At 40.5% G+C, this 15,506-nt stretch overlaps 1 protein-coding gene across 3 annotated transcripts; it reads right to left on the reverse strand.

The window, feature by feature from the left end:
• Positions 1-803: 803 nt before the first annotated feature.
• On the reverse strand, positions 804-14,935 carry LOC122869242 (NLR family CARD domain-containing protein 3-like). 3 transcript variants are annotated; one of them, XM_044182028.1, is made up of 13 exons: positions 14,244-14,920; positions 13,997-14,048; positions 11,995-12,108; positions 11,593-11,706; positions 11,127-11,231; positions 9,812-9,916; positions 9,453-9,531; positions 9,067-9,295; positions 5,802-7,611; positions 5,521-5,694; positions 5,151-5,324; positions 2,787-2,833; positions 804-2,611 (listed from the first exon to the last, which is right to left on the reverse strand). In XM_044182028.1, exons 2-13 carry the CDS (start codon positions 14,002-14,004, stop codon positions 2,070-2,072), a joined length of 3,501 nt encoding a protein of 1,166 aa, XP_044037963.1. In that variant the 5' UTR covers positions 14,005-14,048; positions 14,244-14,920; the 3' UTR covers positions 804-2,069. The 3 variants fall into 3 exon arrangements, 1 of the variants encoding a protein (XP_044037963.1); XR_006376273.1 differs by having other exon boundaries at positions 2,510-2,611; positions 2,787-3,131; positions 14,244-14,935; XR_006376274.1 differs by lacking the exon at positions 804-2,611 and adding an exon at positions 2,980-3,131 and having other exon boundaries at positions 14,244-14,935.
• Positions 14,936-15,506: the final 571 nt, after the last annotated feature.

The raw sequence follows: 15,506 nt of genomic DNA on the forward strand, positions 1-15,506 counted from the left end.
AAAGGTTTCATTTTCATAGCTATATAAATCAGAGAAAAGCATGTAATTCTTAGCATTTTTGAATCTGTAAAAATCAAATATATTTTTACTTGATAAAGAACTTAAATGAATACTGGATTTCTGTGTTTGCTATGAAATGACTCATCTGGTGGTTATGAGTGTGCCAGTAAAAGAAGAAATTTTAAAGTAATTTCAGTTCTGCTTTTGCAATTTTTTTTGTCTTGTTTATTTGTTTGTTTATTACTTATTTATTTTGTGTATTTGTTGAATTATAAAAGAAAATACATACCATTATTGTATTCTATTCAAATTCTTAATTTATTACAGACTTCTTTTTATAAATTATTATGTTGTAATCTTTTGGTTTAGTAGTTGCAGCAGTAGCAATAATAGGTCTCAAACCCCCAAATAAGCTAAAGTTCCTTGAGGAACCTCAGACAGTTAGGAAATTTTGCTTTGAAGAACCCAAAGTGGTTCCAGACCATGCTGGAAAGGAACCTGATAAACTACCCAAGTTCCTCAGAGAACTGATGTGTATAAAAGGGTTTTGCCAGTGTGGCAAACTGAGGAACCTCAAAAGGAGCCTCGAGTGTCCTTTAATTTTTACAGTGTGGTACACCTGGTATTCATTAGCTGTTGTTTCCTGACACCTCTACCTGATCCTGATGATGGTTTTAAAAAAGTGAAAGCTTGAATCTGCAACCTGTCTGTCTATTGGATCAATGCCTTGAAATACAGTCCCAGAAGATCTAATGTAACTTAGTGTTTTTATTTAAAAGAACTTGAATTATTAGATTGGCAAGCAGAGTTCATTTTTTTTATTAAAATAAAAACATCTGTATATGTATTTACAATGATTTTTGAAAAGTGTTGGAGTCAGGAATTCAGAAGGTTTAAGTACATGTGTGTTCCGGTCTGGGTTTGATTCCAACCCTTTGCTGCATGTCATCCCCTCTCACTCCCCACCTTTCCTGTCTATCTCTTCAGCTGTACTAATAAAAAAATGAAATAATCCTCAAAAAACAAAAGGAGACTACATGGATGTTCTCTTCGCACTGTGTTTCTCAGCTGAAGTGGTTGACTATCAGCTGTACTGACATTTGGTTTATGCTTTGTGGGGCATTTCTGGTGTCATAGTCTGATTACTGATGTACTGTCCTCACTGCTATCTTCCACACAGGTGGATGTATGAAATGTAATGTGTATGTAATGTAATCTAATGAAGTAGAATAATCCAACAGCAACTTTGATTAAACGTGACAACCCCTAACATCTCTGTTGGCCAGATCACAAATCAGGGGCACTTGAATCTGAAAATGGTGAGCACCATTTTTGGTGCCACGTTTTCGTTTGTTTGGTTGGTTGTGTCAGAGGTCTTACAATGAACTGGCCTCGCCTGGAAAGGGGACAAGATCAGGCGGCGGCGGCAGCAGCAGGGGGCAGTGACAAAAAGCTGTAGTCAAGTTGGACAGTTTCCAGCAGCCTTCAAAGAATATACAGAAAATCACCAAAATATATACATCCTGTTTGATCCATCTGTAGGCTACCTGTAGTTAAAGCTGAGACTAATAGACTACAATTTATCATTAAATATTACAATTAAACAGAAAATTATGATTTTTTACAAAACATGGTGTTTGTGGTCAAAACTAAGAGCTAATCAGCTCTTTGATCAAGCAACAGCCAGGCGTTTCCCATCATGCCCTGGGTCTTGCAGTCGGTGGAGAGCCTGGGCACGTTCAAAAACAGACCTAGAGTGAGAACTTCCAACCCTGCCTACTTTCACACCTCAGCACACCTGGCCAGTCACTGTGTGAAGAGGGCATGCTTGTTGGATTATAAATTTCAGAAAGTTACAAAAATTGTTGGACGCAACCCCCCCAATTCCAAGACAAAAAGGTTGCGGTGAGCGGGGGATGCTGCTCCACTACACTTCAGTTGAAGCATACTAACCTCTTAAGCTTTTACTATGTTGAGCTAGCTTTGCCATAAAATGATTAGTCAGTTCAACTCAACTGAATGATGTGTATACTGTATGTTATTCATTGAACATAAGAGATAACTCTACCTTATGCTATATCTAACAGAGAAACTGATGATTCACACTTAAACTCAATCCCAAATGCAGGATAGAGGGGTTCAGTGAATGTGCAGTGGAAGGTGTGGAGGTGGATCAGTGTGTCAAAGGAGATTCTGTAGAAGGACAGAGTACCAGCAGGCCAGTCCAGATACACTCCTACTCTGCCAGTGTCAAAGGAGGAGTGGATGGGTATGACTGCTCTCCTGTTTTTGTGACAGGCGGAGTACTTATTATCACAGCGTAACAGACTCCAGGACTTGTCATTCTGGCCGATCCAGCAGTCGTCATCCTGCCCTTTCCTTTTGATTCCTTTGTATGCCACTCCAATATTAACCCATCCTTTCCAATCGACCTCCCAGTAACAACGCCCAGTTAAACCTTCTCTACACAGAACCTGCTTCCAATGGTAAAATCGCTCTGGATGATCAGGGTATGGAAGCTCCTCCAACACCTCTGTCACCTTTCTGTTGTCCTTGGACAGAGAGAGCTTACTGTTTGCTGTGTTTGGGTCCAGTGTGAGTTCACAGGCATCTGATGAGGAAAATAAGACAACATAACACAACATAATTTTACACCTGTTACATTTCTAATCAATTATGTATTAGCAGTTTGACGAACACCTCTATGTTACATTATATCAGCCAGCAATAAAAACTGGAATGGTGCTTTGTCATCGTGAATCAAGGTAGATAAACACCACACTTACACTTTCTCGGACCTGACTTCAATCTCTTCACTCCACCATTATCCACTCTGGGGATGAGAAATAAAAGTCAAATAAGCATATTGTCACAGCCTGTCATGGCCTCACCAGCCTGTAATCACCCACACCAGCTCCCAGTTACACTCCTGCTCTCAATTAGCCCCAATCACAGCCAGTACATAAGCACACCACTCACCTCATTCAGGGTCTGACCTCAGTCATAACTAGGACTCTCCTGTGAATCTCCTCGATCTCCCTCCTACTGACTATCTCCCTCTCCATACCCGCTATCTCTGGCTGTCATTCCTAATAAACTCCTTCTGGCTCCATCTCGGTGTCCCTGCCTGTCTGTAATGTGACACATATTCTCATTTATAAAAAATGATGAAAATGATATTTTTCTTGCATGACATATATCCAGAAACATACATTAAAAACATTGCCTCCTTTAACCACAACCATATCACAACCAGGTAAAGGGGCGTGTAAGACCCTGGGAGTAATGTTGCCGTGTGTATGATTGGTTTGAAAAGATCAGTAAGAAGACACATTCCTAGAGCCAGGCCTTAAGGGACTTGGAATTTTTTTTAATGGCTCGGTTGCAGATAGGAAAACTTTGTTGTTTGTTTGAGTACTGAGTGCCAAACTGCTGTCAGGAAGTATTCAGCTCTCTTTGGGGGAAAGTGTGGTGCTGAAGAAGTCTCCACCTGTGTGGGGCTTCAATGCTAAACTTGGCAAGGACTGGTACATCTGAAAGCACCTGATTGAGTGTAATGGCCACCAATAATTGGAACCTGAGTGGTGAGTTGTTGTTGCATGTGTGCTAGTTAAGGATTGGCCCTAAGAAACACCATGTTCAAACATAATTTACTAGCATACCTTGGACCAAAGGTCATGATCGACTATCTAGTTTTTCACCAGACCTAAAGACATAGGTTCTGGCTGAGCTGTCAACTGATCCCTGCACTAGTGGTGAGATGTATTAGATGCCAGAAAGATTGTGAGACACGTCTGTTAGACCCACATGTGCCTCAAGCGCCCAATCACAAAGAAAGTGGCACAATGAAATTAATTTGTGTGTTCTTTTGCGAAAAAGGTGGTGCTGGAAGCTCAGTGATCTATCAACTACTTGCGGGTCTAGTTGGTGAACTACTGTGGCTGGCGAGGTAGCCGATCACATGCTGCCAATTAACTACCACTTAGTGACTGAGAAAGCTAGCTTGATAACATTAAGTAAACACAATTTATTCAAGAGATATATATGTACCATTAATGCCTGTCTCACAGACTGTAAACCACATTTCTTTTGTGGAGCAGTTTATACACCAGCAGAGTTATATTAAATTGGATGGTGAACCACACCAATAGCTCCCTGCTTTTTAGAATATCCAGTTCCCTCAAAGATCACCATTGTCTACAAGGTTATCAATTGATTTGGGCAGCACGGTGGATCAGTGGTTAGCACTGTCTCCTCACAGCAAGAACGTCCTGGGTTCGATTCCCAGGGGGGCAGGGCCTTTCTGTGTGGACTTTGACCAAGGCACTGGCTGAGAACTGGAGTTGGTCCCTGTGCACTGCACAGTGGCTACCCACTGCTCCTAATACTTAGGATGGGTCAAATGCAGAGAACCAATTTCACTGTGACTTGATTAGATTAAGGGTGCAAGAGTGAATTCCATTGAAATAGATTTATTTTGGTTCAAAATGTTGGTGTGACTGGACCACAAGGCTTTGCTGAGTCAAAATATACCCTGTTCAATCACAGCAATGTGTCCAGAGCTTCTCCAAACTCCTCCATTACCCAAGTACTCACTTCTGCAACTACAGTAACTGCACTGCAGTCCTTTTGATCTGCAGTGCAGAAGTGAGTGATTGGTTAATGGAGGACTTTGTCTCCTACACCCATGCATCGTTGATATTCTTGGACAAGACATCAAGGTGCATCTGAGGTCTGGAAAGGGTGTGGTTTGGTCACTGTTGTCCTTGTGGCTTCATTGGACCATGACTGCAGCATTATGTGTGATTCGGTTGGAATGAAGATCAGGTTGACCAACCCCTAGTACCCCAGCTTTGGGTAGTGACTGAAAGAATGAGATCACAGATACAAGTAACCTAGATCAGGTTTCCTTGCATGGTCTCACTGCTCCTTTGCATTAAAATGAGCACCTAGAACGGATGCATCTTTCCCTGTAGAACTGACTGGAGGGAGATCTTAGAATAGACATGCTGGAGAGATCACTCCCTTCTGGCCACAGAGGTCTTGTGTAGACCCCAAAACAAGCATGAGAAAGTCACCAGCGAAAAGGCCTGTTGCCACAGTGATTGTGACCATGATACTAACAAATGGAGGAATAAGTCTCTCCATACCTGAGAGTAGTCAGTTGCAAGCGTGGATCCTCCAGGGCTGCGGAGAGCAGCTTCACGCCTGAGTCACCTGGATGGTTGTAGCTCAGATCCAGCTCTCTCAAATGGGAGGGGTTACAGCTCAAAGCTGAGACCAGGGCAGCACAGCCTTCCTCTGTGACCAGACAGCCTGACAATCTACCAACACACAGGGAAAGCAAGCAAATAGCAACACATTCTTGGGTATTGTTCCACTGAACCCTAAGGAGTTTCTGAATTCTTGCTCTAAATGTAGGTCAGTGTCAGGTATGAGATCTTGACCAGTAAGACTTGTGCTTGACACAGGCTAGGTAATATTGCAAATGGTTATTTGTTTAGATAAAAGGACACTGACCTCAGAGTTTCCAGTCTACAGTGTGGACTTCCTAGTCCAGCAGAGAGCAGCTTCACTCCTGAATCCTGTAGATTGTTGTCACTCAGGTCCAGCTCTCTAAGAGTAGAGGTTTTGGAGCTAAGAACTGATGCCAGAACTTCACAGCTTCTCTCTGACAATTTACAGCCATTCAACCTGAAAAAGCATGAAGACAAACAATTTATCTTTATCTCTTTTAGTGTATCTGTAAAATGAATGTCTGGTTTAATATATCTACTTTATTTGTTTAGCAGTGCTCCTACAGAGATATTTTGGAGACGCGAACCACTGGTAGCAGCCTCAGGAGACCTTCCGCTGAAGCAGAGTACTTCCTCAAGTCAAACACGTCCAAGTCTTTTTCTGATGACAGTAAGATGAAGACCAGACCTGACCACTGAGCAGAAGACAGTTTGTCTGTGGAGAGACTTCCTGAACTCAGGCACTTTTGGATCTCCTCCACTAGTGAATGATCATTCAGCTCATTCAGACAGTGGAACAGATTGATGCACCTCTCTGGAGACAGATTCTCTCGGATCTTTTCCTTGATGTTCTGTACTGTCTCGTGATTGGCATATGAGGCACATCCTGTCTGTTTCAACAGACCTCGTAGAAGAGTCTGATTGGATTCCAGTGAGAAACCCAGGAGGAAGCGGAGGAACAAGTCCAGGTGTCCATTTGGACTCTGTAAGGCCTTGTCCACAGCAGTCTGGAAGATTGTTTTTTCAGTTGATCTGAATGTTAATAGCTTAGGCCACCACCTAAATCTTGGTCGTGGTTCTGACAGTAGATTGACTCCAGTGTTGATGAATGTCACAAAGACATACAGAGCAGCCATAAACTCCTGAAAACTCAGATGTACAAAACAGAACACCTTTTCCTGGTACAGCCCACACTCCTCTTTAAAGATCTGTGTCAACACTCCTGAGTCGACTGAGGCTGCCCTGATATCAATGTCACATGCTATCAGGTCTGATTCATAAAAGATCAAGTTGCCTTTCTGCAGCTGTTCAAAAGCCAGTCTTCCCATAGACATAATGATGTTGCAGGTGTGGGTGTTCCAGAGTGTATCTGTCTCAGCTCCTCCACAATACTTGATTTTCCCTACCTTGGACTGAACCACCAGGAAGTGGATGTACATCTCAGTCAGGGTCTTGGGTAACTCGCCATTTTCATTTGCTTTCAATACATGGTCCAGAACTGAAGCAGTGATCCAGCAGAAGACTGGGATGTGGCACATGATGTGGAGGCTTCGTGATGTCTTGATGTGGGACATGATTCTGCCATCCAGGTTGTCATCTCGAAATCTCTTCCTGAAGTACTCTTTTTTGTCGGTGTCAGTGAACCCTCTCACCTCTGTGACCATGTCAACACACTCAGGAGGGATCTGATTGGCTGCAGCAGGTCGAGTGGTTATCCAGAGGCGAGCAGAGGGAAGCAGTTTCCCAGTGATGAGGTTTGTCAGCAGCACATCCACTGTGGTTGGCTTTGTAACATCAGTCAGGATCTCATTGTTGTGGAAGTCTAGAGGAAGTCGACACTCATCCAGACCGTCAAAGATGAACACAACCTTCACCTTGTCAAAGCAGCAAATGTCTGCTTCTTTGGTCTCAGTAAAATAGAGATGAATAAGTTCAACCAAGCTGTACTTTTTTCCACCCAGCAAATTCAGTTCTCTAAAACTGAATGGAAATGTGAATTGTATGTCGTGGTTGGCTTTATCTTCAGCCCAGTCCAGAATGAACTTGTGCGCCAAGACTGTTTTCCCTATGCCAGCCACTCCCATTGTCAGCACTGTTCTGACCAGATGATGATCTCTGCCAGGTAGTGGTTGGAAGATGTCTTCACATTTGATCATAGTTTCTGGTCTTGATTGTTTCATGGCTGCTGTTTCAATCTGTCTGATCTCATGTTCGTCATTGACCTCTCCACTCTCTCCCTCTGTAATGTAGAGCTCTGTGTAAATGTCATTCAGAAGGGTGTGGTTCCCTGCTTTAGCAATTCCCTCAAAAAAATACTGGAACTTCCCTTTCAGGTGAGATTTGAGTTTTTGTTGGTATATAGGAACAACCGCTTCTGAAAGAACAGAGCAAATTAAATCAATGAGTAAATGTGAAAGTAAAGTTGATACATTTCCACATTAAGGATGAATGTATACATTTTCCATCTTAGTATCTCAATATCCTCTGAAAGTAGCACTGGATTTGCCTGATAAATTGCCTGTCACTAATGGCTGGAACTGGACAGTTAATAAACTCTCCCTATAGCCAGTTAGCACACTGGCCCTTCATCAACTGCCCTCCCATCAACTAGTTGGCAATACTAGCCCCACATTAGCTATCTAGTTTGATTAGTCAGTTGGCCCTTAGCCAGTTGGCAATGGCGTATTCCTCCCAGGGAAGTAAGGCCATTCATCAGCTGCTAGTTAAACTGGCCATGGGAGAACATGTGAACTCACCCTTAATGGAATGGTAGAGGTGATGCAAATTGGTGTGATTACTTTAGTTAGTTTGTGACCTGTCACGAAGACAAAGACTGATGTCATTCAGTCAGTTGGTTGGTTGATTGGTTGGACCACTTTGGTCCAGACTGATATGTTTGAACAATACTGATGGATTGCCATGAATTGACATTCTTAGTCCCCAGAGGATGAAGCCTAATGACTTAGTGATCCCCTGAGTTTTCCTCTAGCATCATCATGAGATGGACATTTTTGGTTTTGAGTCAAATATCTCAACACCTATTGGATGGATTATGACATTTGGTACAGATATTCAACACTCCCTGGAGAATGAATTGTAATAACGTTGGTGATCCTCCAACTTTTCCTCAAGTTCCACCCTTATGCCAAAATTTCAGGATGTCCAATACTTTGGTTTATGTCGTTACAGGTGCAACAAAGCACACTTCTGACCACACCCAGAGGATAACAAACAATGCTTTTCAGCCTGGTGCTAAGGTACTCTTTGATGAAGATGGTGACCATGGTAAACACTACCTGCTAAACATTAGCATATTGACATTGCCATTGTGAGTATGTTAGCATGGTGACATTAGCATTTAGCTCTAACCCTCATGTGCCTAAGTATAGCCTCACAGAGCTGCAAGCATGGCTGTAAGGTGCAGTGATGCCAACTGGGTAGATAATATTAACTTGTGCAGCATTTGTGGAAAGCCACTCTATTGTACTGAATGTCAGAGTCAGCCTTTACAATCTCAAAACATGGTGATACCATTTTGTCAGACAGTCCAGGTTCAAGCCCACTTGAATCAGTTCCCATTAAGCACCATGTAGGCTGGCCAAATTAATCAGCTGAGCCACATTTCACTATTTTCACTATTAATGCAAATGTAGAGTTTCTTTGCAATGATTGGGAGAACAATTTTTAGCGGAGCCAATAACACATTTTTGTCATGTATTGTGTCACCTAATAAAATTAAGTGATTATAGGTTTCACTTGCTGTTGTTTATAAGCGATGTTGCATAGTACATATCTATATCTCTCCTTATTTTCATATTAAACCTCTTACTGCTCTGCAGAGAGTCAGCCAGCTCCTTCTGCTTCATTCTCCTCAGGAAGTGCAGTGTGATTGTCAGAAGGGCCTCTCTGTTGCTCCTCTTCTGCTCTTCCTCCTCACTGTCCACCAAGTCTTCCTTTTTCTTCTGACTGTCCGAATCTACTGTGTAATCTGGACTGAGAACCTTTTGAAAGATTTTCAGCTCATTCTTCACAAACGTGACAATGGTTTCTTCAAGCACCTGCAACATAATAACATGGGAAATAAACTTGTGAAACACATTGCAACCACTTGGAATTAATTGTCTTTCAGAAAGCGTAGCATGGATTGATCGTTGGTCATTGAATAGATGATGATTGTTACTGTATTGCATTTTATTTCTCATTACATTTACAAACCATAAATGTGGACTCCATCTCTGTGTGATGCTTCTGGACAGGGTCACTACTGGTAGTCTCTGACCCCCCCTGGTGGACTCTGAAAACATGATGTACAAATATATGTAATGACACATAATACATATTTTGAGACACAATGTTGCATGAAATACAATTTTGCACTGAATACAAAATTACATTATATACCATTACTGTAACACAAAATGCCTGAAGTGTAAAATTGAATTTTGTACATGTATACTGCCCAAGTGTAATGGAGGTACATTTTATGCTAAAATGTTGACACTGCACCACAATCCTTTACTGGATTATTAATAGCAAATTAATACAGTGATATTTTAGTGCTTAACAATACTTACATATTTTCAAATGCATGGTGTGGATCTTTAAAATCAATCAGGCCACTTATTGAATGGTCACTCATGGACACACAGCTGGGTGAGTCTGGTTTCTCATCCTGGATGCTTATTGACAGAGGGGAGGAGCACCAGGGTGAGAAATTTACAATCAGACCTATTTTATTTCTCAAGTCTGATAATAGCAATCCCTTCAGTATTTTATAATTTTATTATCAGTCATAAATTTTTAGCTTTATCCCCCCAGTTAAGTAATAAAGGATGAAGTAGGACCAGCAGAGTGTGGGCAAAGTAAATAAGTAACTCTCTCTTTTTTACTTACGAAAACTACCACAAAGTCCCATTAAACAATAAATATGAGCCCCAAACTGCTCCATACATCTGCTCTGCACTCCACTGATTTTACAAATGAAGATCAGTTATTGTGGGGAGTACTATTCATTCTGTGTGTGTTGTATAACGTGTTCTGTGGCTGTCATGGGAGCATTCTAAAGTCAAGTCTGTCGAAAGGCTCACGGAAACCAGCTGACTCCCTTCTAACCCTTCAGCGAATGGCTGCGCGTTACTGCGTGGCACAGCTGGGCGAGATTATTTAGATAGGTGTCTATCCGCTGATCAGTTCAACAAACCAAACCTGAAACATCCCGACCTCGCTGCTTGGCAAACTCCAATGCAACCACACGCAATCCAACTTTCAGTAAAATACAACACTGTAGTTAAACCTAATTCCTGTCTCCGCCTCCTCCTTCATCAGTCAGCCTGACCCGTGACCATTACCTGCTCACCCTGTCAGTCACGTTACCTCATCCATACCCTAGTCCTTTTCAATGGCTCCTGCTCTTTTTCAAGTCAGTTTTATTTACATAGCCCAACACAAAATTGTCTATTCTTAGACTCTGGTGTCTAGTCTGAGAAAATAACCCTGATGATGTCATAAGATCTTGACTTGGTCTTGAGACCTCAAATTTGTAACCGAAAGCCTGCATTACAAATTGGCAATGAGTTTAAAAGATGGGGGTGATGCTACTGAATTGTATTATGGGAAATGTAGGATCCAGTGTTTTTGAAGCTTGACCCATTCTAGGGCCTAAAAGTGAGGACATCTCAGACTCTGCTGCCTCAATTTTGACCATTCCCCTTTAAAAACTGGTGTCTTGGTGTCCTCCAATTTTATGGAAATGTAAATCAAAATGGCTGGACTACCCCTTCAATGACTGACAGTATATAAAGAGGAGCAAATTTAGAAAATGGAATGTCTGTTCAGTGAACCAGTATTGGATAAGCAACTCAGTAACACTCTGATATTCATCAAACGTACCTCTTTTCCAAAGCATGGTATGGATCTTTAAAATCAATCAGGCCACTCATTGAATGGTCACTCATGGACGCACAGCTAGGTGAGTCTGGTTTCTCATGCTGAATGCTGATTGACAGAGATGAGGAGCACCAGGGTGAGAGGCTAACATGGTGGTTAGAACAGTACTAGTTCTCATGAACAAAGTCTGAAAACAACAAGCCCTTCAGTGTTTTATTATCAGTTGTAAAATTTTACCTTTACCTTTGGCCACCTAGGTCATAATAATAAAGGACGACGCATGGCCAGCAGAGTGTGAGGTGAGTAAATATGTACCTTTCTGCGCTCTTTCCAAAACTACAAGCAAAGTGTAATTATATGAGAAACCTGTGAATTACTAACACTCTGCATCTTAAGAGCAGCAATATTGAACAATTGGCATGTTTATTCATTGTTTTCGATAGGAAACACTGATGTGCATAAAACTTACCTCTTTTTCAAAGAATCATGGCTGCCTTTAAAATCAATCAGGCCACCTTTTGAATGGTCACTCTGCATGGACACACAGCTGGGTACAGGTGAGTGTGGTCTCTCCTGGTGAGTGCTGATTTACAGACAGGAAGAGCACCAGGGTGAGAAACAGTCATCAGTTGTACATTTTTACTTACCATCTGTGTTGGTAGTAATAAATGACCAGCAGTACTGGAGAGCGTAACTAAGTAACTCTCTGTGCTCCTATGAAAACTACCAGAAAAGTCTGAAATTTGAAATTGCTCTATAGAGTGTTAATTACTAACATTGTATGTGAAGAGGAGCAATTTTGAAAAGCGGCATGCTGATTCAGTGTACTGGATAAGTCCCCCAGTAACACTTCAATGATCATGAAACTTACTTCTTTTCTAAAGAATGGTGTTGATCTGTAAGATGATCAAGGCAACCCTTCGCATGGTCACTGTGCATGGACACACAGCCGGGTTCAGAAGAGTCTGGTCTCTCCTGCTGGATCCTGATCAACGGATGCAAAATTATTGTTAAGTTGGAAAAAAAAAGTTTTTTGTGTGCTTTCGTCCGCATTAACTAAACGCTAAATGTTTTTTAAATGATTGTAAAGTGTAATCTACTCCAAGGTTGCAAAACAACACAAATTCCCAGAAAAAATACAGAGGAGATGACTTGAGTGTCCTCAATGGTAGCTACAGCCCAGACAATTAGGCTGGTGATTATGTCAATACTGTGGGTTGAAGTAGAAGAAATAGGCATTTGGTGCTCTTTTGGATAAGAGTTTAAAATTTGGGAAAGAATTTAAAGTTAAAGCAGGCTCAGCACCTTGAACAGCACCCCTAACAGGCGGTTTCACCAAGATATTTTAGACTGGTCTGTAGTGTTAGGCCAATCTTAATTTTGCTCTTAGATTAGTCTCATGCAAGGTAGACTGTTTCACAAAAATAAAGACTAACTTCTTTTAAGCCTAAAAAGTTAGCCATCTGACCCCCAGGCTAACTCTGAACTAAGAGCATAGTTTCCATGGTAACAATCAGTGACACCTGCTGACCAGTGGCACCAAATGACAAAAAAAGAGCCAAATATAGCTCATTATTTGTAGTTTGCTAACAATGTTGTGGAGCGAGTAAGGAGAAAGCAAAGAGGTTTTAGAGAGTGCAGTAACCTGTTGGACATATACAGCTGTGAGGGGACGGTCAGTCGTTTTCATTTGTCCAAGGAAACTCTCCTGAGCCCGACTGATGAGTTTGCAGAAGTGCTGAGCCCTGCTGCATTAAGAAGCCACAGCATCTCAGTTCTGTTAAATGTTTGCACTGTGCTCAGATTTTATACTGGTGGAAGTTTTTTTTTATTGTTACACTCTTTGCTGAATTTTCACAGTAAAATGTCCTTGAAATTGTTGTAACAGCTTTGTGTGAACGATGAATTTAGAAGTCTATCTGAAGTCTCACTATTAGTTAGATCTAAGCCTTAGTCAAAGTCTATCTTTGTGAAACCGACCAATCAAACAGGTTACTGTTAAACCAGGGGACACATTTATTAATGGACTGCAGCCAATCAGGACAGGGGCCTGAACAGGCAGTGCCTGGACACAATATCCTGATTTTAAATCTGCTACAAGCACCAGTCTTACAAGTAGTCACCGCTACTATTCACAAGGTCAATGGTGTTGAATCCACAGTGGTGGTAAGAACCTCCCATCCTCAGTTGGTATGTTCATTCAATAATGTATGTGTCCTGCTTTTGCTTACCACTGAAAGGCGCTCTGTACAACCATATAATGTATGCACATACAAACTACAAAGGCTAACTTCAACCACAGTGCAAGTACAATTAAACATTGTTGTATAATTCTATTCCTGTGTGCACTGATGTGATAGTGAGCTGCAGTAACAAGGAGTTTTCCCTTGGGGATCAATAAAGCATTTCTGATTCTGAACTTGTCAAAATCCTTTTAATGGTTGAGGTCTTGACTAGAAAAATAAAACCATTTAACAATAAACTAGAACAATAAACTGTCAACTGAAAAAATAGCTTTAGTATCAAAGTCCAAACTCATGGAACTGCACCATATCAGAGACCAGAAATCAAATATCAGATTGATTTATGAAGCATCGATCAGTCATTAAAAGTGAACTGAATCATCTAAAGAGCAGCCTTTCTGTTTGATATAATCAGCTTTGAAATCTTTTCACCAAAGAAACATGTTTTCTGATTTTAATGTTAACAGCACTAATGTATAAACAAACTGCCACACACGTTTTCATTGATTTGAACCTGTACCATGATTTTCCATCCACTCTTTTACCCTTTTTCTTATTACAGTTAATCAGAATGACTTCGTTACAGAAACAGGTAGTATTATTATTAATAGAAAATGTTGACTGCAGTACCTTTCCATGTTGAAATGAACCTGCTGCTGAGACAATAAGTGAAAGTAAATGCCTGATAAAAGAGAAAGAAAGACAGATTAACTATTAGCATCATGTGTCTGAGAACAAAAAAATCTTTTAGACTTTAAAATAATGTATAAAAATTGGGACATACAGTATATGATTCATACGTTCAGCTGAGAGACATCTGAGAAATCAATGATGAAATAAGATTATTTTTAACCCAAATGAGCAGAGTTACACTTACTTAAGTTGTTCCCATGAATGTTTGAGGCAGCATCAGGTCACTTGTGTCTTCGCTAAGGTTCTCTGAAAGTGTTATGTTATTCTAGGCCGGACTGTATTATTCTAATCTCATGACCTTTGTATCAAAGTCTAAAACAGTTGTTGTCTAGCAGAGAGACCACAGATCAGGTGGTGCAGGTTTATTATGGTGAAATTTAATCATCATCACTACAATAAAGAGCAGCCTTGGAGATGATTTACCATGAGACCAACATCCACACCCAAACACTAATGTCTTCACAGACTGGTACAGAAGAGTGTTCAGTTATACTTCAATGGTTTGGGTAAATGGCAATAGAGGCAATTAAATCTAACACAATACTTTATACTTTAGAAAGCGGACAATGTTTTAAGTACTATTTCTGAAACCGATGAACTTACCAGAACCCAGAGAATCATGTATTTTTGATGAATCAAGCCACAGAGGCACACAGGCCTTTTGGCACTACTAGATAAATCTGTAGGAAGTTACCTACAATTTATGTAGGATTGCATGGGTTAAATACCATCAACTACGCATGTTTAGCAGCTATTATGCCTTTTAGAAAGAAATTCTCAAATTAAATTTTAATAAAATATAATAATTTATAATGATGAATAAAAAACATTTCAAATTAAGACTTTAATTCAGAACATCTTTTTTTTTTTTGGACTGAATTACTAAATGTAAGAAAATACGAACAACACACTGATCACACAAAGTAAACATGATTTACTCTATAAAAAAAAGTGTATTTCACATGCAGTACATTCAACCTGAATGACTGTCTTAGTATCAGCGGTAGGGGAAGTATTCAGATAGTTTGCTTAAGCAAAAGCTGCTGTATATCACATTGTAAAAATACTCCATTATAAGTAGCCTATAATTCCTGCAATGAAAATATTACATAGGTAAAAGGAAATTAGCCCAATGTACTTTAAGTATAGAATGTACTAATTACAGAAAATAGCCCCTGCGCATATTATACTATATATCACTGGATTATTATTACAGATGCATTAATGTGAACATAGCAGGCTAATAGCTGTCAGATAGCTGTAAAAGTGCAGTATTTCCCTCTGAACTGTCATGAAGCAGAAGAATAAGGTAGCATGAAATTAACATAATCAAGTTCAAGTAGATGTAGCCTACTAATAGTTAGGCTACATTCCACCACTGCTGAATTTGTTCAAGTGATATTTGAAACGTAAAACACTAGCTTGTTGTAGCCTACAACTTATGCTT

The sequence above is a fragment of the Siniperca chuatsi genome, linkage group LG21, assembly GCF_020085105.1.
Source record: "Siniperca chuatsi isolate FFG_IHB_CAS linkage group LG21, ASM2008510v1, whole genome shotgun sequence".
Classification (NCBI taxonomy): Eukaryota; Metazoa; Chordata; class Actinopteri; order Centrarchiformes; family Sinipercidae; genus Siniperca; species Siniperca chuatsi.

Coding starts and splice junctions, on each gene's coding strand:
- LOC122869242 (XM_044182028.1), bottom strand. Junction 9,532..9,811: donor CACCATGCATTTGAAAATAT/GTAAGTATTGTT, acceptor TCATGTTTTCAG/AGTCCACCAGGGGGGGTCAG. Junction 5,695..5,801: donor CGCGTCTCCAAAATATCTCT/GTAGGAGCACTG, acceptor ATGCTTTTTCAG/GTTGAATGGCTGTAAATTGT.